Here is a 25,742-nt window from a genome sequence, read left to right on the forward strand (position 1 = left end):
GAGTGTGTTAGATTAGATTAGATTAGATTAGATTCCCTACAGTATGGAAACAGGTCCTTCGGCTTAACAAGTCCACACCGCCCTTTGGAGCATCCCATCCAAACCCATCCCCCTATAACCCACACATCCCTGAACACTACAGGCAATTTAGCATGGCCAATCCACCTAGCCTGCACATCTTTGGACTTTGAGAGGAAACTGGAACACCCGGAGGAAACCCACGCAGACACGGGGGGAATGTGCAAAATCTGCACAGACAGTTGCCCGAGGCTGGAATTGAACCCGGGTCCCTGGTGCTTTGAGGCTGCAGTGCTAACCACCGAGCCACTGTCCCGCCCATAAGGGTGTGCAGTATCTTCCTGTTGTTGTTCATGTGATAGACATCGTCGGATCCAATTGTTGGGGTATCCATTGTCCTTAAATAGTTCGTGGAGCTACTCATCTTTTTGACGTAGTTCTGGTTTGCTACGCTGTGTTGTTGCTCACTTAAATAGTATTTTCACGCAATGATCCAGATTTATATCTCAGAAATAATTTACTTTATCACTACTGATTAATAGGATTATAATTGATCGTACTGTTGTGAAAGCAAACTTTTCATTAAACCTCATCCATCATTTTCTAACTTATTGACAGCAATGTTAAAATTTAATATGCAACTCAAAAAGGAGTCTTTTTTTTACAAAAGTTATTGTCAAATTTGAATGGCAACATTTTGACTTGGCAGCTCCAACCAGTTAGTTATTTTGGCAGTTAATTATCAGTCATGTGTTTAACTATCCATGTATATGAATAAAAATGCAACTCTTTTTGATTAATTATAACATGATTGCTCACTTCTTCTATGCTATTAGTCTAACATATTAACCCAAGAAATTACTCAAGGGTGTATGATCTTTCTGGTAATATAACATAATTGTGGAGGACTTGTGGCTACGTGGAAGCATCTCTGCCTCTGAGCCAGCGGCTCTGTCTTCAAGTCCCACTTGTCTTCAAGTCCCACTTGTGAACCTAATGGCCAAGGAAGATGAGTATCAACTGCAAATCTTTTCAATCTTTTATAGAGTCTTAGTTTCATATAGCATTAAGAAAAAACCTTTGTTCCAACTTGTCCATGCTGACCAGATTTCTGAAACCATAAGCAAATGGTAGGTGGTAAGAATGGGAGGGGTTCCTGGTCAATCATGTGATGCAAAGAAAACTGGAGATCCTTCCATCCCTATTTATAGCTTGGGGACTACAAAATACTTTTATACGTGAATGTTGCCACGGCAACTTGTACTCATTAGGGTTATTAAGTGATTTGCTCTTACGGAGAGCGGGCAGGGATCTACTAGTCTGAATGGCTTACTTCTATGCTTTAACCATTCTGTTTCTATGCATCAAGGTAGGGAAATTTCAAAATGTGAATCCCACTGATCAGGTAATTAATTTTAATATGTATCAGTGGCTTAGGGCTAAACTTTCACCATTGAGGTGAACAGCAGAAGGGTATTGAAAGAGTCACAGATGTAGGTGAAAGTGATCCAGAAAGAAATCAGTTCTCTGAGCCATGTGAATGTACAAGGCATGATTAGCAAGTTTGTGGATGGTACAAAATTATGAGGTATTGTTGATAGTGAGGAAGGTGATCAAAAACTACTGAGGTATAATGATCAGATGGAGAAGTGGGCTGAGGACTGGCAAATGCAGTTCAATACAGATAAGTGTGAGGTGTTGCATTTTGGAAAGTCAACCAAGGTAGGACTTATACAGTAAACAGTAAGGTCCTGGGGAGTGTTGTGGAACAGGGGGATCTAGGAGTACAAATACATAGTTCGTTGAAAGCAGCGTCACAGGTGGACATGAAAAAGGCATTTAGCATGCTGGCCTTCATTGATCAAGGCACTGACTGTGGGAGCTGGGAGGTTATATTACAGTTCTAAAAGTCATTGGTGAGGCCACACTTGGAGTATTGTGTACAGTTTCGGCATCCTGTTATAGACAAGACATAGTTAAACTGAAGAGAATGCAAAGATAATTTACGAGGATGTTACCAGGACTAGTAGGCCTAAGTTGTAGGAATAGGTTAGCCAGGATAGGACTTTATTCTTGGAATGTAGGAGGATGAGGGGAGATCTTGTTGAGGTGTATAAAATCATGAGAAGCATAGATAGAATGAATGCATATAGTCTTTTTCCCAGGGAGGGGAATTGAAAACTAGAGGGCAGAAGTTTAAGGTGAGATGGGGAAAGATTTATGAAGGACCTGAGGGGCAACTTCTTCAAGCAGAGAATAATGTGTATATGGAATGGACTGCTAGTGAAAGTGGTTGAGGCAGGTACCTGAGGCAGGCAACACTTGAAAAACATTTGGATAGGTAAATGGATGGGAAAGGTTCAGAGAAATATGGACCAAATGTGGACAGTAGGAACTAGCTAAAAGGGCACCATGGCCAGCATGGACCAACTTGGACCGAAGGGCTTGTTTCCATGCTCTATTACTCTATGACTCTAAGAAGACACTGTGAAGGAGGTGCAGAGTCGTGCTAATTTCAGTGTCTAGGAGGTTGGATGTAATGATAGGGATTAGGAAATAAGATCAGAGACAGTCATTGAAGTGAAGGCTTGGTGTTTGGTGGTGAGTCACATTCTCAAGTGAAGGTGAGAGGAGGTGTCAGCATTGGTGCCCAGCCCCCACTCAGAGAGGCTGGTTTATTTGAGCTGAGTCACTCTAGACTTCCAGTTACCTGTAATGTGACTCTGCCACATTCTCCCTGATGTGTCTCCTCATCTTTAAGTTAGAGCCTTTCCAAATTTTACATTGAGTTCAGCAATTTCAGATCATAACCACTGATCTCACTTGTCTTTTGAACAAAAGTATTTCTATCTCCTGTACCTTTCTTTACTTGTCCCGTTACCACCCTCTTTTGTCTTGCATGATGACCCCTTTTACCATTTAATTTCTCCTATCTTCCGTTGACAGTCCTCCATATATCTGCCTCTGCACCTGCTTAGAAGTTGTTACGTTTCTGGTGGTTGCCAGCTTTAGTTAAAGATCATTGGCCCAAGATGTTAACTTTGCCAAAATTGCGACCTAATGTTGAATTTTTCCAACATTTTCTGTTTTTATAGTAAACATACTTGATCTCATTTGAGGAACCTTTGGCTTATTTTGCATTGAAGATACCAGGGTATCCTAATTCTGGGCACTTTTTCCTTTAATTTGCTGATCAGGTACTCCTACCCATTTTTTGGTACTGCAGCCCCAATCATGACGAATCCTCCAGTAGAAGTGAAGAGAAACATGGAAGTGGTCTTACCTCAATCATATTGCGCGTTTGATTTTGCAGCACTACCTCATCAGTTGCAAGATACTTTCTTCAGGTATTGTTGTCTAAAATTATATGTTAATGTGTTTTATTCATATCCCCATGGACAGCTGCAAATTATAACTCCATTATCAGTCTTAAAACATTTTTTTGAGCTTCTTGAGTCATCATCTATGAGTAAAAATATTTACATTAACAAATCAGAAAAATTCATTAAACACTAATAACCGACTATGATTTCAGTTTTGAAAAATGGTATTATTGTAATCAAATAATTTTGTTGGAATTCTGGAATGATACAGAAGGTGTTTTTCCGTTCTCTGTGCCAGAGCTATTGATCACCCCTTCAAACATTCTGACTCTTCTGACCATTCCCAATAACCATGCTATTTTCTCCGCTTAAAATGTTTATCCGCTCTAACTTTCGATATTTATTATTAAATATTATGTCAGTATTTCAAGCAGTATGTTTCAGATCATGAAAATTCATTACATAAAGTTTCTTCAAGTCTCCATTGGTTACTTTGTCAATTACCTTAAATCTATGTCATCTGGTCTTTTATACTTATGTCACTGGAAATGGTTTCTTTTTTTCCAGCTCTCTCAAAACCAATTAAGTTTCAACTTAACTATTTTGCTCAAAAGGAAACAATACAGTCTTATTCAGTCTTTCTGTTTACCTGAAGTCCTATTCAGTACCATTTTAATAAATTTCTGCACCCTCACTAAGGCCTTGACTTTCTTCATAAATTGTGCTGTCCAAAATTGGATTTGCACTGCAATTGGGCCTGATTTTCCTTTCATTTGTTCATGAAGTATGGCGGCCCCCTTGTGCATGGTGTAGTGCCCCTACCCCTGAATTAGGAGGCCTGGATTCAAGTCCCACATCCAGAGATGTGTAATAACATCTCTGAACAGGTTGTTATGTGAATCCTGAAATGTGGGAATCTTTGGTTAGGCCAGTATTTATGAACAATTCCTAGTTAGTCAGAGGGCAGTTAAGAATATAAGAATTAGGAGCAGGAGTAGGTCATCTGTTCTCTCAAGTCTGCCATGCCATTTAGCTCCACTTACCTGCCCACTCATCATAACCCTTAATTCCTTTACTGTTCAAAAAGTTATCGAGTCTTGCCTTAAAAACATTCAGTGAAGTAGCTTCAACCGCTTCACTGAGCAGGGAATTCCACAGATTCACAACCCTTTGGGTGAAGGAAGTTCCTCCTGACCTCAGTCCTTCATCTGCTTCCCTTTATTTTGAGGCGATGCCCTCTACTCCTAGTCTCACCTGCTAGCGGAAACAACCTCCCTGCCTCCACCTTATCTATTCCCTTCATAATCATATATATTTCTGTGAGATCTCCCCTCATTCTTCTGAATTCCAATGAGTATAATCCCAATCTACTCAGTCTGTCCTCATAATCAAACCCTCTCAACTCTGGAATCAACCGAGTGAATCACTTCTGTACCCCCTCCACTGTGAGTATCTCTCTTTTCAACTAAGGAGACTGAAACTGCACCGAGTACTCCAGGTGAGTCCTCACCAGGACTCTATACAGCTGCAGCATAGCCTTCCTGTTTTTAAACTCCAACCCTCGAGCAATGGCAGACAAAATTCCATTTGCCTTTTTAATCACCTGCGGTACCAGCAATCCTACTTTTAGTGATTCATGCACAAGGATACCAAAGTCCCTCTGCACAGCAGCGTGCTGCAGTTTTTTACCATTTAAAATGTAGTCCATTTTGCTGTTATTCCTACTAAAATGGATGGCCTCACACTTATCAACATTGTACTCCATCTGCCAGACCTTTCCCCACTCACTTAGACTATCTATATCCCTCTGCAGACTTTCAGTGTCTTCTGCACATTTTGCTTTACCACTCACCCTAGTGTCACCTGCAAATTTTGACACAAGACACTTAGTCCCCACCTCCAAATCATCCATGTAAATTGCAAACAATTGCGGTCCCAATGCTGATCCCTCAGGCACACCACGAGCCACTAACTGCCAACCAGAAAAACACCCATTTACCCCTCCTCTTTGCTTTCTACTGGTCAAGCAATCCTCTATCCATGCCAAAATATTACCTGTAATACCATTTAACTCTATCTTATGTAGCACCCTTTTGTGCGACACCTTGTCAAATGCCTTCTGGAAACCCAGGTATACCACATCCACAGGTTCCCCATTGTCCATAATGCAAATAATGTGCTGAAAGAATTCCACCAAATTGGTTAAACATGACCTACCCTTCATAAACTTATGCTGGGTGTTCCCAATGGGACAATTTACATCCAGATGTCTTGCTGTTTCTTCCTTAATGACAGATTCAAGCATTTTCCCCACTACCGAAGTTAAGCTAACTGGCCTAGAGTTATCTGCTTTTTGTCTACTTCCTTTTTTAAACAGTGGCATCGCATTGGCTGTTTTCCCATCTGCGGAAACCACCCCAGAGTCCAGTGAATTTTGGTAAATAATTACTAGTGCATTGCTATTTCCCTCATCACCTCTTTTTGAACCCTGGGATGCATTTCATCGGGGCCAGGAGACTAGTCTACCTTTAGTCCCAAACAGGCGCTTCGGCCCAACAAGTCCATACTGCCCCTTGGAGCATCCCACCCAGACCCATCCCCCTATAACCCACACACCCCTGAACACTTCGGGCAATTTAGCATGGCCGACCCACCTAGCCTGCACATCTTTGGACTGTGGGAGGAAACGGGAGCACCTGGAGGAAACCCACGCAGACATGGGGAGAATGTGCAAACTCCGCACAGACAGTTGCCCGAGGCTGGAATCGGACCCGGGTCCCTGGCACTGTGAGGCTGCAGTGCTAACCACTGACCCACCGTGCCTTTTTTTCTCTAGGTTCTCACCTGCTATTACCTTCTTGCCATTAGTTTTTGGCATGTTATTTGTGTCTTCCACTGTGAAGACTGACACAAAATAACTGTTTAAAGTCTTGGCTATTTCCTCATTCCCAACCAGGGACAACATCTTACCTCCATTTACTCTGTCTATCCCTTTTGTATTATGTAGGTTTCAATTAGATCCCCTTGCCATTCTTAAAAACTCTTGAGAATACAGGCTCGCTTTTTTCCAACCTCTCTTCTTTGGACAGACTTGCCATCCCAGGATAGGTTTGGTGAACCTTTTCTGGACTCCTTCTGTGGCAGTGATCTCTTTCCTGAGATAGAGACCAAAATTGAACACAGTACTACAGGTCTGGTCTAACCAACCATCTATACAATTCCAGCAAGACTCCATGGCTTATGTACTCAAATCCTTAAGCTATTAAGGCTAACATTCCATTAGCCTTCCTAATTGCTTGCTGCACCTGCATGGTAGCCTCAGTGACTTACTAAAAATGATGCCTACGTCCCTTTCCAAGCTTTTACTATTTAAGAAATACTCCACATCTGTTCCTCCCACCCAAAGTGGATAACCTCACATTTTTGCACGTTATATTCCAACTGCAATGTTCTTGTCGACTAAATAAACCTGACCAAATTCTTCTGAAGCTGCTGTACAGCTTCTTTACAACACACATTCCCACTTAGCTTTGTGTCATCCGCAAATTTTGAAATATTACGTTTGGTCCCACCTCCAAATCATTGATATATATTGTCAACAGATGCTTATGGTATCCCACAAGCTACTCTAAATGATCCATTTATCCATATTCTGTATCCTACCTGTTCGCCAATACTTGCTCCGTGCCAGTGCATTACCTTATTTCCAGTGTTTCTGGTTTTGCTAACTAGCCTTTTGTGGAGATCTTTATCAAAAGCTTTCTGAAAATCAAACAACGTCTCTTTATCAACCTTATTAGCAACATCCTCAGGAAAACTGCACCAAGTTAATTTAACAAAATCTTATTCACAAACCCATTCTAACTGTGCTGGACCTGATCATTGTTACCAAGTATTCATTTATTGCATTTTTTATAGCATTTTGATGTAAGGTTAAGAAATCTGAATTAAATAATAAATAATAGTTCCCTTTTTCCCTTTTTTATTCTCTCTCCCTCCCTTCCACCAACCCCCAACCCCCACATAGTGGGGCATCATTTGTTGGATTCAGATTTGCAGGAAGCGGATAATTTTAAAGTTAAATTGTGGAAGATAAACTTTCATTATGTAACAGTTAACTTGTTGACATTGATAGAAAACTGGCTGGCTAGCAGAGGGTAAGCATAAATGGGTCATTTATTGGTTGGCAAAATGTAATGTGCCACAGGGATCAGAGCTGTTGCTTTAACATTTTACAAATTATAAAAATGACTTGTACAAAGAAATAGAAGACATCGTTGTGAAATTTGATAAATTTACACAATCAAGTTGTGAAGAGAGCATAAGGAGTCCAAAGGGATATAGGTAGGTTAAGTGAGTGGGCTAAAATCCAGCAAATGGAGTATAATGTTGGAAAATGTGAAATGGCCAAACTCAGGAGGTAGAATATAAAAATAAGCATAAATGGTGAGAGATTGCAAAGCCCTGAGATATGGAGTGTCTGAATGTCTGAGTGCATGATGCACAAAAAGGTGGCATGCAAAAAAAGCAAGTAGTTAAGAAAACTGAAAGAATTTTGCTGTTTATTATGAGGGGAATTGAATGCATGTGAACATCTGTATTAGGAGAAGAAGTAGGGCATTCAGCTCTTTGTGCTTTCTCCACCATTCAGTAAGATCATGGCTGGCTTATGTTTTGAATGCAGTTTCCCATTAAAACCTGATTACCTTTGAATTCCTTGCCCAATAAAAATCTATCTGATTCTGCCATAAACATATTCAATGGTTTCTACTTCTAAGAGACGCCTTCTGAGAGAGTTCCAAAGTTGCCGAACTCTGAGAGAAACAATTTCACCCGATCTCAGCCCAAAAAGAGCAACTGCTAAGTTTAAAATAGCACCCCAGTTCTGAACTCACACACAAGAAGAAACAACCTTTCATCAGAGATGACTTGTCAAGATCTTAGAATCTTGTATACTCCAAACAAGTCACCAGTCTATCTGTTAAACTCCAGTGAAAAATGTCCAGTCTGTCTAACCATTCCTCATAAAGCAGCCCACTCATTGCAGATATCAATCCAAGAACTTGCTCTGAACTGCTTCCAATGCATGTTCACCCTTCCTTTGGTAAGGAAACCAAAACCACACACAACATTTGAAATGTGGTGTCAACAACACCCTCTATGGCATTTTCCAACTTTATACTCCATCTCTTAGATTATTGCCACTCAATCAACCTATCTGTGTCCATCTGTAACCTCCTGATGCCTTCTTCACAATAAACATTACTATCTATCTTTGTATTATCTGCAAATTTAGCTTCCATGCTTCTGCTTCCCTCATTTAAATCATTGATATAAATTGTACACAGTTGAGAACCCAGAACACACCTCTGAAAGACCCCATTCATCACATCATGTCAATCAGGAAAAATGCCCATTTTTATACATAGTTTTCTACCAGCCAACCAAACATCTATCCATGCCAGTATGTTATCCTCTAATCATGTATTTATACTTTGTATGATAACTTCTGTGACACTTCGTTACGTATCTTCTTTCAATCCAAGTATAGCACTTCTAAAGGCTAGTCTTTATCTTCAGTGCATGTTACTCCTTCAATGGATTCCAGTAAATTGATTAAGATATTTGCTAATTAAGATAATTGGCTTACAGTTTTCTGTTTTCTTCCTCCTTCCCATTTTGAAAAGAAGAGTTATATTTTCTACTTTCTGGTTGATGGAACTATTCTTAACTTTTACATATATTACAATATTATCACAAATGCATCTAGATCTTTAGTAGCTATCCCTTTTAAGATGCTAAGCTGAAGTCCAACTTAGATCCCAGGACCATGCTGTACTACCTCATGAGTGAATTCCTGAACCACGATGCTATGGTCAGTTAGCTTATCCACCCTGCAGCCCTCAATCTTGTCTTAACGAGCTAAAAAAACCTCCATTGTAAGTTTTGGATAGTATCAAAAGCTAGGGCTGCTGCCTTTGGGTCCTTTTAACTACTTTACTCTCAGTTTCATCCTCCTGTCCCTTATCACTGGCCAAATCAGATGACCCTATATTAAGGGATATGGCTGTTGCCTGAAAGGAGGTGATCTGATAACTTTCCTTTCTTTATGTGCTGCAGTATCTGCAGCTTAGGCTCCACAGCTAACTGAGCAGGGGTTCCTACAGCTGCAGATGTGTTTTCCAGAGCTCACTAGCATCCAGAAGTTCTCACATTCTGTTGATGTAGCATATCATCTGATCTGCTGTCTTTATTGAGTGAACATTAATTAGTAATTTTCAGCTAGACACCTAAGTGTCCACACCACTCCAAAGAACTTGCATTATCAACTTAACAGAACGTTTGTTTAGCTTGACCCCAAACATCCCATTTGAATCCATGGTTTCATGTAGGTGACGGTCGTAATCGAGGTGATGGTCATGATCTTTTCCTTCTACACCATGGATCAAGTTATCAGTAGTTATACTGAATGTCCCTTTGCTTTTTTGTATAAGTCTATTCGTTTCTGGCACATTCTAGCCCTTTTAAGAATAATGTCAAATTTTCTGAGCTCCCAGTTGTAACCGCCTTACTTGATTCTAACACCTTCCTGATTACAGATTTGTACCATCTAAAGAATGCATTGAATGTGGTCAATAGCAAAGATTTCATGTCAAGTTTTGCATTCCAGCAGTTATTTCCAACATCAAGGCTGCTGTCATGTTATACTTCAGTTACAAAGGACATCAGAGAGATCATATCTTCGTTATGGTATCCAGGATTGTTCTAATTTAAGGAACTACATCAATGCATTGGAAGCAGTTTACTAGATTAATATTCGGGATGGATGGGTTGTCTTATGAACTGAAAGACTTGTAATTTAGACTTTTATCTGTTGGAGGTTGAAAGAGCAAGAGGTGATTAAATTGAAGCATACAGTATCCTGAGAGATCTTAACAGGTTGCATGTGGAAATGATGTTCCCTCTTATGGGAGAACCTAAAACAGGAGTCACTGTTATGAATAATAGATGATCCATGTAAAAATGAGTTGAGAAATATTATCTCAAAGAGGTTCATGATTCTTTAGGACAGATGGGTAGATTGTTGACGAGCAAGAGAATGGAAGGTTATTGTGACTGGGCAGGAATGCAGAGTAATCAGATCTTCCATGATTTTATTATATGGTGTAACAGGCTTGAGGGGCTGAGTGGCCTAATTCTCCTATTTGGTATGTTCACATGCTTTAATAATGTTTATTTGATTTATAATGCTTTTCTTGATTCTTCCTATAAAGATCCATACTTCGCGACATTAGATTTCATCTGCCAAATCCAATTCAGCAGCCTGTATCCACCTAAAGTCTGTTCTTGTCCTCCTCATTGTTTACTGTGTTCAGAATTTTGTGTTTGCAAACTGTGAAACTACTCCCTGCATACCGAAGTCTGATACTTGCACAGAGAGACCAGAGACCCTAATATTGGCCCTTGAAAGATACTGCTATTCTTTCGATGTTAAAATAGTGAATTACTTTAAAAGAAAAACTTTCTTCCCTTGAAGGTATTAACTCCTTATTGTAAAACTTACATCTAATTAGCTACAGCAAGGTATAGAGCGGGATGGACACAGCAGGCCATGCAGCATCAGAGGAGCAGGAAAACTGACGTTTCGGATCTAGACACTTGTTCAGAAAATAATCGAATTAGTTACTTTTTTTGTGCCATGTGCAGGCCATCATTTTACATTAATCCTGAATCCTTCTGGTCTCTTAAACTTTTGAAGCCATACCTGTTATACTTTTGCCAGCTGCCCTATATTTTTTATGGATCTTGCTGCTTCTGTCTCGGGTAAAGAGTAAGAATCAGAGAAGAAAATCCTGGAAAATTTTTGTTAACATTTTTTGTGGCCATTGAAACTAGCACTACCCAATATTAACTAACTCAGCATAGATCAAGGACTGAACCTGACATCATCTTCGCCTGCATGATTTAGTTAGGAACTTGATGTGAATTTTTTTTGACTCAAAAACAAGTTTATTCCAGATTCCAACTTGGTTATATTTTTGAACTTGACCTCAAATAAAGTGACAAAATAAACAGATTTAAGTGTAGCAGTAGAATATCGCTTGTTATATTTACTATAAATTCAGATTAATTTAATTTTTTAGGTTACCTTTGTTGGTTGAACTATGGCACAAAGATAAAATGGCCAAAGACTTGCTGTTGGGAGTAGCCAGATTGAAATTATCCAATGTTCTGACAGCAGAAAAATCTCGCTTTTTGGGATCATCAGGAGATCAGTGTTGGCGTCAGACCTACAGTGAGAGGATACCAGTTGTGGCAACACATGGGCAAGTAAATTATTAAAATAGTACTAGAAATGATTAACCTTAGTTGTAATTCCTAATTGCCAATTCCTGTTTGTGCGTAATAGTACGTCTTAAACTTTTACTAATATATCCTATGCTTGACTGTCACAGACAAGTACAGTAAGTTACTCGTGTAAGTTTATTTTTAATCGCAAAGCTTCACCAGTGTGATCTTGACTCTGATGTAGGATGTGTACTGCTGGTTTTATGCCATATCACTGGACTGCTTCTTTGATCTGCTGATAGACCATAAGCAGATGTAAACCATTCAATGAGCTGTGGCTGATCTGATCAACTCCACTTTCCTGTCTTTTCACCATTACTATTGATTCCCTAACTGATTTAAAATCTAACTATTTCAGCTCTGAATATACTTAATGAACCAGCCACTGCAGCCTGCTGAATTAAAGAATTCTACAGTTTCACAATCCTCTTAAAGAAGAAATTCCTCCTCATCTCTGTCTGAAATGGTGAGCCATAATAGAAAACATTCTTTCAGCATCTACTATGTCACGCACCCTGAGAATCTTACGTTTCAGGAAGGTCAGCTCTCATTCTTCTAAATTCCTGAAACCTTTTCTTGCCGTCGTTCTTATTCAATTTTTTATGAACAGCATCATGGTTTCTTCAAGGCCCAGAGCGTGGAAGTAGCTGGGGGCCAGAGTGGTACCTGAGCAGGACTCTAGCAGGAGTGCAGGAGAAGGCAGCTGGAGTGGCCAGCAGCAAGAGCAGGAGAAAGCAGCATGAGACTGTGGCAGGAGCAGGAACACATTTCCCTTGGTGGTAGCAGTAACAGGGACAGGTTTCAAGGCGGCGAGTGTAGGCAGCCCACTGTGGCGCCAAGGTCAAGTCCAGAGCAAGGGAGGTTGAACCGTTGAGAGGAGTGAGGAGTGAGGAGTGAGCATGGCCGGACACGTATGTGTTTCTTTGTTCTTCCCTTTTTAGTAAGAAAGACTGTAATGTTTAACTTCTTAACTTTGTCTTCATTATTTTCTGTTTTGTAGCTAACATTCTGTATCTAGGCATCTTTGTACCCAAAATGGTTCCCTAAGTGGCGATTTGCAAACCTATTACTGTATTCGTGTGAACACACGTGACAGTAAACATAATTCAAACTTTGGGTACTGCTGCACCAACATGACTATCTCTGCATTCAAGCCTAGCTGTCAGATATCACGTATCGCCAGCATCTTCACTTTGGAGACCCCTGGATGAACCTGGTGGAGTTCAATTAGTAACTAGTGATGCTCTTTGTTCAGGACTATCGCCAGCATCCTCTACTGTGAGCTGGTCTCTCTGGGTCCAAAGAAAAGGTTTTAATATGGTTGTATGGCTTCGTCCATCATCACCAGTTGTTTCAGTTTTGACAGAACTGGATCTTCCTGCGCCCCAAGTCTGCTATTGTCAACTGTGACTGGAAGTGTGTCCAGAAAATTTAATACCATTACAAGACTATCCCATTGGTGGTACTATCAGCAGTGTTATTGCCAGTGGGAAGCAGCTCAATGCATCCACATTCACTACTTGGCCTCTCGTACAGTGTTCTAAGGTGTAATTACAGGCACTTAGTATTTGAATCCACGACTGAATTTGGCCTGAATTTGGGTGGCATTGCCTTGTGCTCTTTAAGCAGATCTCATAGGGATTTGTGGCCTGTTATTATCACAAATTTTCATCCATAAAGGTATTGGTTGAACTTCCTGACTCGAAATAAGACCACCAATCATCCCTTCTCTGCCTTGGCGTATTCACGCTCTGCATGAGCCAAAGTCGGGGATCCATATGCTGTTGGGCATTCCTCTCTATTACGCCAGCAATGAGTAAATAACCCCTAGATGCTGTATGGGGTGACATCATATGCCAATACCAGATCTCACATGGGATTGTAGTGTGCCAGCACTTTAAAGGATGAAAGCTATTTCTTCACTTCACTGAAAGCTTGGGCTTGTCTATGCAACCTTTTCCGAGGCTGACCCTTTACCAAGGCTGACCCTTTAGTAGGAGTTGATGCAAAGGTGGAGGGCAGTTTCTATAGGAACTTGCGGAATAATTTACCAGCCCAAGAAATGACCTCAGCTCCTGGGCAGACGTGAGAGCTGGGGGCAACTTTAATTGCCCTCATTTTATCTTCCAGTGGGTGTAATCCAGTTATTGTCAACTCTGTAGCCCAGGTAAGTCACTTTGAGTGCCTGGAACATACAGTTTTCCCTTTGGCATATGCTCGCATAAAAACATCTAAGGATTATGCCCAAGCTCTCTAAGTGTTCTTTTTCTATTCATCTTCCCTATTATTAGCACATCATTCAAATAAATGGCAACCTGAGATAGGCCTTGCAAAATGCTCTATATTGTTGGCTGAAAAATTGACAATACCCCAAATGGTAGCCTCGTATATTAGTAGCAAGCCTTCTGGGTATTAATTGTAGCATTCTTCAGGGAATCCTCATCTAAACACAATTGCAAGTAAGTGTGGTTTATGCCAAGCTTCATGAAAGTCAGACCTTTGCCAGCTTTGTATTGATCCTCTATCTGAGGGATTGAGTGCTTATCCAGCTGCAAAAAGTGGTTTACCGCTTGTTTAAAACTCCCTCAAAGGTGAAACTTTGGGTTTCAAAACCTGCACAGCCAGTGCTGCCCATTCTGCAAATTATACTGGTTTGGTGATTCCTTCATTTTCTAGCCTTTTGACTTTTGCCTTTACTTTTGCCCCTAGGGCAAATGGCACTGGGTGGTCTTGCAGAATGATGAAATTGCTTCCAGGTCAACATGCAAGGTGGCCTTGACAACTCTGGTAGTCCCTAGACCTTCCTGGAAGACTTCTGGTTATGCAATTAGGATTTAACAGCCATTTTCTAACTGAAAACTGCTGAGCCAATCTAGGTGAATCTCAATCAATTTCACCCCATCATGCTTGAACCCGTGCCTTTTATTACAATCAGTGGTGACTGAACTAGCTGCTTCTCATACAAGACTGGAACCGAAGTTATACCCTTAATCTGTAAAGGTTCCCTGATATAGGTTCTCAGCCTAGCTAAGGTCTTGTGCAAACTTAAGAGTTGGAGTTCAGATCAAATATTGTTAAAAAACTGGTTCTGCAATCATTGATATGGCCATGCCGGTATTGACCCCCATTAGAACCGCTGATCATTTAACCAGGCGTTTATTTTTATTGGGTCTTATTTTGATTTTGCTAAACAGTTTAACTGTTCCAACTCAGATGTAGGTGCATTTTCTAGAGTATGCACTCTCCTGGGTACTGGCCTATGACTTACCTTACTCAGTTTAGGCCTAGTAAGACTCTGTCTGTCTCAAATCTGTATACCAGCCGCAACTACAATGGTTTACTGGCCTGGATCCTAAAGAAAATTTTGACTGTTTGACCAAGGCTTGGCTTTGTTTTGGGGCTTTGATGTGGGCTGATCTGGAGTGAAGCTGTACAATTTCCTGCACTCGCGTGGTATTCCCCAAGCTCAGTCAGACTCGGGAAGGTGTCTGTAAACAAAAAAAAATTGCAGAACTTCCACTTATCTGTGCAAGAGCAATTTTGGCAGTAAAGTTGAAAGAATCTAGATAGACAACAAATGGGAGAAATTTTTGTTTAAACTGACATGGTGAGATTTATCGACAATGCAGTGTGGCATTGATGTTTTTACTACATTTGTCCTTTCTGAAGGTACTGATGGGTACAGAGTATCATTTTCTGTATCAATAATTCAGCAACTAAGCACTAATCCTTTTAAGATCAACACAGTTGTGTGTTGGGAAAACTTTTTTAAAATATATTCATTTTGTATCAGAAATAAATAAAAAATTGTTCTGCAAGCCTAATATTTAAAGAGAAATGAAGGAGAACGGGAACAATAATAAAGTTATGATTGAAACTTGGAAACTGCTGACAGAATAGTTTCATTGTGACAACATCGTTAGTAATACGTTCTAATATTTTCATTGGATTAGAGGTTTAATTGCATAAAAAGCAGGAGTTTATGTCACTAATTTAGATTTCTGAAAATTGTACGGGGAAAACATCGGATAATGTCACTCCAAGCTAAAGTTAGTAGGTTTTTTAAAAGTATTTTTTACACTACTTACAGTCATTTTTTTTGCCATTAAGTATCATCTACCTGAATTCTCTGCCTCAAGGTTGGACGTTAGCAATTATTTATCAAGCCACTAAACAGCTGTGATTTTCTTTGCTTCCGGAAGGGTGAGGAAATTGGCCCTGACTCTACCTCATCAAGTACAGAAATCGAACCTTGTGCTGTTCTAGTAATTTGGTTCACACAATGGCTGTACAACCAACTGACCTAACAGCCTCCCTCATTAATTATAACATTTTTGAATTTGATACTGTGCTCTGAAAATTGATATTGAATGGACGAGTTCTTATTTAAAATTATTTCACTGTCTCATTAGGTCGAGCAACAAAATAGCTGAACTGTACTGCTCCATGACCCTGGAGGATTATAATTTTGTAAAAACTCAACATGTTATGGTGTCTGATTCATCTCAGGTGAGCCTGTGGTATCCTTGCATAAATTCAAGCTTAGATTATTTTGATATTGATTTGAGAAACATGTTTTGTTACAAGTTTTGGTCTGCGTTTAAAGTACCATGTAATCAGCATAACACATGATTTTTAAAAAATGATTGACTGAAGACTTGATTAAAATATAATAGCTGGATCTTACATGGCCCCATTGGGTGCATTTTCAATGGTGTTGCAGGTAACATTGGTCAGATGGCTAGTCCATGCTTTGCCATCCATTCATAAAACAGCCCGCCCATCATATGTAAGTAAATAATTATGAGTCCTTTGAAGTTGTTAAATATTATTCCTGAGTGTTACTATACCCTTGCCATAAAACATTCGGTAAGTGTGGGCAGGACTTCTGTTTTGACCAAAGCATTTGAAACGGTGAGAAGAAAGGAAGCATATTATTACTGAAGGATGCACTTGTTTGTCAAGACACCACTGACAAGATTGCATCCCTCCTCCATCCTACCCTCAATTCTTTATAACCCATCAACCATGCTCACTGCCTCCAATCTCCACCCCATTCAGAGCCCCCAGAGCTTCCCTCTTCCAGGTTCAACGGGATATTTTGTTTCAGAGGAAGCAGAGTTCTTGGCCTTCCTGCTGTTCAATAGTGTTGCCAGGACTACAGGAGCGGCAACCCAAACAGATTGGCTCTCAGTGTGAGCTGGTTTAAGGATGGGGGCCAGTTGACTCGCTACCTACCTTTCTTCTGGGAAGGTGAGCCATTCATTTGCCCCCACCTCCCCGTAGCTTACTGCCCATGGTTGTTGTCCAAAAACTGCAAAAAGCAATTGAATGGGATTATTGTCCGTTTGTCTATCTTGCATAAAAAAACCATGAAATTTGCGGGGCTCATAGACACAGGCCGTTCAGAGTTCTCTATATCTGTTTTCTAAATTCTCTTGCAAATTGTTGTGCAGACAAGTAAATGCAATGGGAGGCTTGAAAAGGAGCTGAATGGGAGAAACTTAGGCATATTAAATAAATCAAGCTAGCTGGCCTAAGTAGTGCACTAAAGATGACTGTCCTAGATATGAGAATTGATAACTCATGAAAGAGCCCTTTGATAATACTGAGATTTGATGCATTTTCATACCTAATTACTTTATAGTTACCCTGAACATGGACTAGAAAGTCTAAATCTGAGCACTTAAAGACACTTTTCTGCAATAGCAGTATCCGCTAAACTGAGTAGTTTTACAAATCACAAAATGGATTAGTTTTTTTTAATTAATAAAAATAAGCCCACTCCTTTTCTCTCACCTTTTCACCAGAGATAGAAATAACTGACTTTTATATAGTGCTTCTTGTCCGCAAGCAGTCCCATACCATTTCCAATTACTGACTTTTCAGAAGCATTTTTTTTTCATAAATTGTAGACATTCAGTCAGCTCACGGCTGATCTGGTTGTGGTCCTAATTTTCCCCTCTCATGTCTGTACCGTACAAACCTTGATTCTATTGTTTATCAACAATTGTTCGAATTTTGTTTTGAATAAATGCAGTGACCCAGCTGCATTTCTTTTTCGGGAGGAGAATTCTACACACTAATGATTCTCAATGGAAAAGAGTTCTCATATCTGTTTGATAAGTGACACCTCTTAATTTTAAAGTCCGTCACTTAGTTCTAGTGTTCTCAACAAGATATCCACACTGTCATGACCCCGCAGGATCTTGTATGTTTCAATAGGACCATCTCTCAATCCTTCAAAGTCCAATGAGTTTAGGCCCAAAGAATACATTGCCTCCTTCATTCCAAGCCTTTCATTTCAGGAATGAGTTGAGTGAGCCTTTTTCTTAACTGAAGAGCCTTTTAAAAAGATTTGTCTAAATTTTCTGTAAAACAGAAATGTGATATTGCTTCATGTCTCCAGTAAAATGCACACCTTGCATAAATATAATAAAGGTTTTATTTCTTGTACATAGCTAATGCATCAGCAGAAGAGATTTAAATTCAAATAGACGTAAGTGTAAAGGAGCTGCATGAGCATGTGTATGTGCAAATTGATGAAGGTGGTAGAACAGGTTGAGAGTGCAGTTAATAAAGCATAAAACATCCTCAATGTTATCAATACAACCATAGAAAACATTGGTTTTACCTCAGCTGGAGTGTACATTCAGTTATTGCACCATATATACTGGAAGGACGTGAAGGCATGAGAGATGATTCAGAATAGCAGCACGAGAAATGTTCTCGGGATCAGAAACAGTTATGTAGATAAACTGACGAAATTGGAATTGTAGCTTTGGAGAAAAAGTTGAGATGATATTTGAAAGAGGCTTTTAAATTTTGGGGGTTCTGGACAGATTAGAAAGGGAGAAATTTATGTTATTGGTGTAAGAATTAAGAATCAGAGGAAATAGATTTAAACTAATTGAGAAAAAAAGTGGCAACATAAGGAAATCTTTCTTTCACACAGCAAGTGAGTAGGATCTGGAATGTGCTGACTGAAAGTGTGTTGGCGCCAAAATTAATAAAGATATTCAAGAGCGAATTAGATCATTACCTGAAAAGGACAAACGTACACTGTTATGGGGAGAAGGCAAAGTGGTGACGTTAGTTGAAAGCCAGCACAGACATCATAGACCAAATACACCCCTTCTGTGGTGTAACTATTCGAATTCCATAATGCTGAGTTACTATGGGGGCTTTTGGACTTCTTTTTAACTCTAATTTTGCTAGTAAAGAAAGCTTTAAATCAAATTCTTCCATAGGGACTTACAAAATTAAAGTAATTTTTGCAGCTGTTGAATAGATCAATTAAAAAATAATCTTCTTGCAGCTCATTTAGAATAATATATCATCTCCACGATACTTCAAAAAATAATGATCACAATCATAAATCCCATTCTCAGATCAGTCATTTTCTGTAGCCATCATGTAGTTATACTGCTTATTAAGAGTATGATAATGTTTTCAGTTATCATTTGAAACTTTAAATTATAGCATATCGATTAGCTTTTAATCCCTACAATAAAGACATGGCTGGTGTGTTTCTTGGCTTGAGTTCTTTTTTAGATTTATTCATATTGCTTGTTTTCAACTGGACAAAGCTGACACCTATGAATGATATGTTAAAGAGCTGTAAATGGTTCTGAAACCAAATGCTGCAGACCCTGCTGTAATTGAATGATTCAACATGCTCAAAGGGCTGACTACTGACTTCTTATTCACTGTTGTTTATTTAGAGCACAAATGTAAATATAGTTTTAAATGCTAAAAAACTGCTTCTACTGCAGAATTCAAATATTGGATACCAGCAACAACCTGATCCTTCAGCTAAGCCTGTTCAGGCTTCAGAGCCTGGTCGTGAACCTGGGCCTCGTGAGACAATGGAATATAAAGCTGCATTAGAGTTGGAAATGTGGAAAGAAGTACAAGAAGATTTGTTTCAGGATCAGGTAAATCCTACCTGTTCAGCAACAAACCCAAATTTATCAAGTAACTTGGTGCTGATGATAAGGTGGAAAACACTATTTGGACCATTGTTATAATTGGGGCGAACCTAATTGTATAACATTGAAAGCAACTCCCTTATACTTGAGCTTTTTTATATTTTTAACTACAACTCAAATATTATGTAACTCCAAAAGTATTAACCATTACCCCATTTTTCCTTAATTTTCTTCTTTTCTTCACAGGCTCCTTGGTTAATTGTCTGAATAAATCTTGTGTTCTATGTGAATCTTTTTTTTTGCGGTTTTTAACTGCCTAATGTATTAAGTTTCTTGCCAACAGTTGAAGCACAAAGAGCTGGCTCACATGCAGGCCCTTGCTGAAGAATGGAAGAAAAGAGACCGAGAAAGGGAAGCTCTTGTGAAGAAAAAGGTGAAGCAGCAGTAAACTTGTCAAAAATTTAAGGATAGTTCCTGGGCCAAGCAACATTACTTTCCCAGTAAAGGGCTATGTATTTATAAATTAAATAGCCTCATGCATTTTTACTCTATGTACTAAAATAATACTGTATATCATACATTGAAAAGCTGCATTTTAAACAATGGCAAATGACTTCCTTGGAGGTTGGATTAAAGAAAAGCTTTGGATCTTCTTTTCTGATTTGCTGAATAGCTCCAAATCTTAAAACTGCTATCCAAATTGCTGAGCCATTCTTGACTGCAATATTCCTGCCCAAAGATTCTAATGCTGTTATGAAATAAGATATCCAACAGACCCTGTCTGTCTTTATGATCCCACAACACTATTTGAAACGGAAAATAGAATTCTCGGTGACCTGTCCAAATGCCCAGCATTAATTAAGATTTATAAGAACGTGGGTAGGGTTGTTCATTTTTTTGTCCTTTATTCGTTTATGGGATGAGAGCATCACTGGCTAGACAGCATTTATTGCCCATCCCTAAGTACCCAGAGGGCAGATAAGAGTCAACCACATTGATGTGGGCCTGGAGTCACATGAAGGCCAGACCAGAATGGCAGTTTCCTTCCTGAAAGGACATTAGTGAACCAGATGGGTTTTACCGACAATCGATAATGGATTCATGGTCATCATTAGATTCTTAATTCCAGATATTTACTGAATTCAAATTCCACCATCTGCTGTGGCAGGATTCAAATGTGAGTTATCTGGGTCTCTGGATTAACAGACCAGCAGTAATACACTAGGCCATTGCCTCCCCTCCATTCTAGCTTGCACAGTGGTCACTGCCATTCACAACTCCTCAGATAACAAAGCAGTCTGTGCCCAAATATGTCAAAAACCGATCAACATTCAGACTTGGGCTGTTAATGGCAAGTTGCATTGGTGCCATGTAGGCGCCAACCAAGGACCATTCCATGGCAGTAGCATTACTGAACCCGCTATGAAAAACATCCTACAGTTACCATAGGCCAGAAACCAAACTAGACTAGCATATAACTCAACAACTCTTTCAATTCCTCCCACTTCCTATGCACAAAGTGTGTGGCCATGGGTACCGCATGGGCCCATACTATGCCTGTCTCTTTGTAGGTAATGTGGAACAATACCCCTTCCTTACCTACACTGGCCCTAAACCCCAACTCTTCCTCCGTTACGTTGATGACTGTATCGGCACTGCCTCGTGCTTTCGTGAGGAGCTCAAACAGTTCATCCACTTCACCAACATCTTCCACCCCAACCTTAAGTTCACCTGGATCATCTCTAATACCTCTCTCTCCTTCCTGGACCTTTCTGTCTCCATCTCCGGCAACCACCGAGAAACCGATATCCATTTCAAGCCCACCGACTCCTACAGTTACCTGGAAGACACCTCCTCCCACCCACCTTACTGCAAAAATGCCATCCCGTATTCCCAATTCCTTCACCTCCGCCACATCCCAGGATGAGGCATTCCACTCCTGTACATCCCAGATGTTCTCGTTCTTCAAGGACCGCAACTTCCCCCCCCTCAGTAGTCAAGAACACCCTTGACCGTGTCTCCTGCATTTCCCGCAACTCATCCCTCACACCCCCCTACCCATAATAACAACCAAAACAGAGTCCCCCTCATCCTCACGTACCACCCTACCAACCTCTGGATCCAACGTATCATCCTCCGACACTTCCGCCATCTGTAATCCGACCCCACCACCAAAGACATTTTTCCCTCCCCTCCCTTATCTGTTTTCTGGAGGGACCACTCTATCTGCGACTCCCTTGTCCGCTTCACACTCTCCTCCAACCCCACCTCACCCGGCACTTTTCCCTGCAACCACAGGAAGTGCTACACCTGCCCCTACACATCCCCCCCTCACTCCCATCCCAGGCCCCAAGAAGACTTTCCACATCAAGCAGATGTTCACCTGCATATCTGCTAATGTGGTATACTGCATCTGCTGTTCCTGTTGTGGCCTCTTCTACATCGGGGAAACCAAGTGGAGGCTTGGGGACCGTTTTGCAGAACACCTATGCTAGGTTCACACAAAACAACTGCACCTCTCAGTCACAAACCATTTCAACTCCCCCTCCCATTCCGCAGACGACATGTCCATCCTGGGTCTCCTGCAGTGCCGCAACAATGCCACCCAAAGGTTGCAGGAACAGCACCTCATATTCTGCTTGAAAGCTCTGCAGTCCAATAGTATCAACATGGACTTCATAAACTTCAGAATCTCCCCTACCCGTACCGCATCCCAAAACCAGCCCAGCTCATCTCCGCCTCCCTAACCTGTCCTTCCTCCCACCTATCCCCTCCTCCCACCTCAAGCCCCACCCCCATCTCCTACCTATTAACCTCATCTTCCCCCCCCATCGACCTGTCTGTCCTCCCTGGACTGACCTATCTCCTCCCTACCTCCCCATCTACACTCACTTTTACTAGCTCCATTCCCGCCTCTTTGACCAGTATGTCTCCTCTCCACCATCTTCTCCTCTATCCATCTTCTAACCGCCTCCCCCTCTCTCCCCATTTGTTTCAGATCCCCCTTCCCCTCCCTGATTTCTGAAGAAGGATCCAGGCCCGAAACATAAGCCTTCCTGCTCCTCTGATGCTGCTTGGCCTGCTGTGTTCATCCACTTCTACACCTTGTCATCTCAGATTCTCCGGCATCTGCAGTTCCAACTATCTCCAGCCATATAAATACTGTGGCTACAAGAGCAGGTCAGAGGCTCAGAGCTCTGTAGTGAGGAACTCACCTCCTGACTTGTCAAAGCCTGTTTACAATCTAAAAGGCACAAATCTGCAATGTAGAGTACTGTCCACTTAGTTGGATGTGTGCAGCTTTGGTAATACTTGCAAAATCTGACACCATCCAGGTCAAAGCAATCCATTGAGTTGGTACCAAATCCAATCCCTGCAATATTCACTTATTGCTGACTCGTCTGGTAAATGCACTGCAGCAACTCACCAAGACTCTTTACAGAGCATCTTGCAGACATGCGATTTCCACCACCTACAAGACAAGGTAGGAGGTGCATGGGAACACCACCATGCCATTTTCCCCCATGTCATATACCGTCCTGACTTGGAATCGTATCACCACTCGTTCACTGTTGCTGGGTCAAAATCCTGGAATCTTCTCCTTGACAGCGTTATGGGTGTCTCTACTCCACAAGGAATGTAGCGGTTCACAAAGGCAGTGCATGATCCCATTTAAGGACAGTTCAAGATGGTCAGTAAATGCTGACCTAACAAGAAATGTTTGATCTTGTGAATGAACAGAAAAAAATCAGAAATGAAATGTGGTAAGCTTACATAGACCAAATTGCAGTCTTTGACATGGTAAGACTACCTCATATTTCTTCAATATCAGTTGTCTTGCTGGTTGGGACAGCTCTCATCTGGTCCTATAACCTTTCTATATCTATCACGTTCAATGACTTCTATTCCTGTCCTAACTCTGTTACTTCTGGCATCCCTCAAAATTTAATCTTGGCTTTCGCCTGTTTCTTATCAACACTTAAACCCAGATGAAATCATCTGATAATACTACAGTTCCCAGATTTATTCACACCATCAGTTCTGCCTCTGCACCATTTCGTTTTGCTCTCCAACTTAGCCAAATCATCAGACTGTTTGTCTGATATGAAAATCGATGTACAGAAATAGCTTGCAACAAAATATTGGGAAGATTACTGAAGCCATGCTGTTTGCTCTCTACCAGAAGATCTTTTTACCTGTCGGCTTGACTATTCCAATGCTGTCCTATGCCACCTTTTCAACTACAGCTTTTCGAGACCCTGCAGCTAATCTCTTAACTCATGATTAAATGTGACTTTGCATGTATTTTGCTGACCTTCAATGTTCTCAGCCAAGCAATGCCTCAATTTTAAACTTCATTTCCTTGTTTTCAAATACTCATAAAACTATGTCTTTCTCTTGCTCTGTCACTTCTCTGTTACCCACATATCTCTGCTATTTCAATTCAGGCTTCTAAAGAATCCCTGACTTTTATCACTATTTCATTGGTAGCTTTAACTTCAGCTGCTAAGACCCTCAAATCTGGAAGTCCCACTCTAAGCTCTGCTGTGCTTCTTCTTTGTGTTCCTTTAAAGTGTTCCTTAAAACTCCTCTTTGATCAGGCTTTTGTTTATCTGCCCTGATATCTCCCCATATGGCATAGTGTCAAAGGTTGTTAGAAACACTCTTACAAAGTGCTTTGGGACGTTTTAATATGTTAAAGGTGCTAGATAAATAATTGTTGCTTGAAATGATGAATTTAGTGAAAATTATTTATGCAGAAGGCAGGAGTTGGAAGTAGATTTGCTCAGGGATTGGCTCCACTTTTATACCTGGGACTATATCAATAATTTGAACTTGTATCAGGGACACTTCAACCTGTTGACAACAGAAAAGAGATTTGACTAAGAACAAAATTCAGGAAAGTATGTGCTGTTTTGGGAAATGGGCAAACAGACTGTAGTCAGTAAGTGTGAGGTTGCATATTTTGTGGAATCAGAAGTTGAAATCAAACTACTTGGAAAAGGTACTAAATAGTGCTCAGCAACAGTGATGTAGGAGTTCAAATTCATTCATCCCTGAAAGTTAAATTGAAATGGTTTAATTGAGCAGCCAGAGCTAGAATTGGTGTTGTATTTGAGTGTTAGTTTACCCTTGTTGTCCTAATTTCATATAGATGCGAGGCACATTTTGCATTTCAGTACATTGATACAGGGTTGATGAGATGTAATTAAATAATCCTGTTTTCCTTTTCAACTCAATGTAATGCTTCTGGGATAGTTAATGCAGAAGAAACTCCTCTCTCATTTGTAACCTTTGACAGAGAGAGAAGGTATTGTTATGTATGTCATTAAAAAATTAACACTGATTTCTGATACATTTAAGTGGTGACATACTGAGAACAATGAGTGTTAACTTAGCTCAGTATAGCAACGACTATTGTTTGTCTCTCTGGCTAAACAGTTAAAATCGATTTAATACTCATGTTTAGTCAACTGAAATAAAGTTGCCTTGGCTCTCTGATGAAGGGTCTAGGCCTGAGGCGTCAGCTTTTGTGCTCCTGGGATGCTGCTTGGCCTGCTGTGTTCATCCAGCCTCACATTTTGTTATCTTGGATTTCACCTTTGTTTGATTCTCTGCATGATCTGTAATAATACCTGTTTTAACTAGTAATCATAATTTGGTTTTGTAAAATACAAATGAAAACTGAAAATGTTCAAAGTCTGAAATTAAAAACACAAATTCTTTGCAAGCGCATAGAAGGCTGCACAACTTTTTTTAAAGATATACTTATGATATTTAGACTTCTACTGGTGCACTGACATTTGGGGTACTTTTAAATATGTCCAGCTGATCTTTGTAAAATGCTCAGAAGGTTTATCGAACCTTTTTAAAACTTCCTTAACATGTAAAATTCCTATTCACCATTACAAAGGAGCTGTATAAGTACTTAATTATTATAATTCAAAACGTGTTGTAGGAAAAGTTGGTAAACGGGTTACAATCCTAATGGTGACAAAGCTTGAAGTAAAATGAAACGTATTAAGACCAACAAGTATATCCGTTTGTAATAGATCTCAATACCCTTTTTCCTTGCTGACCTTTGTTTGAAGTATGATGAGATAAATTGTCTTAATAACTG

At 40.2% G+C, this 25,742-nt stretch overlaps 1 protein-coding gene across 3 annotated transcripts in view; it reads left to right on the forward strand.

Annotated features, from left to right (window-relative positions):
• cep120 (centrosomal protein 120) overlaps positions 1-25,742 on the forward strand; it is a 97,607-nt gene that overhangs the window by 39,378 nt on the left and 32,487 nt on the right. For all 3 annotated transcript variants that reach the window (XM_048527780.2, XM_048527783.2, XM_048527781.2), the window contains exons 11-15: positions 3,216-3,365; positions 11,486-11,668; positions 16,103-16,199; positions 19,466-19,627; positions 19,965-20,054. In XM_048527780.2, coding sequence (XP_048383737.1) covers positions 3,216-3,365; positions 11,486-11,668; positions 16,103-16,199; positions 19,466-19,627; positions 19,965-20,054 — 682 coding nt within the window. The remainder of the gene's footprint in view (positions 1-3,215; positions 3,366-11,485; positions 11,669-16,102; positions 16,200-19,465; positions 19,628-19,964; positions 20,055-25,742) is intronic.

The sequence above is a fragment of the Stegostoma tigrinum genome, chromosome 3 (genome assembly GCF_030684315.1).
Source record: "Stegostoma tigrinum isolate sSteTig4 chromosome 3, sSteTig4.hap1, whole genome shotgun sequence".
Taxonomy (NCBI): domain Eukaryota; kingdom Metazoa; phylum Chordata; class Chondrichthyes; order Orectolobiformes; family Stegostomatidae; genus Stegostoma; species Stegostoma tigrinum.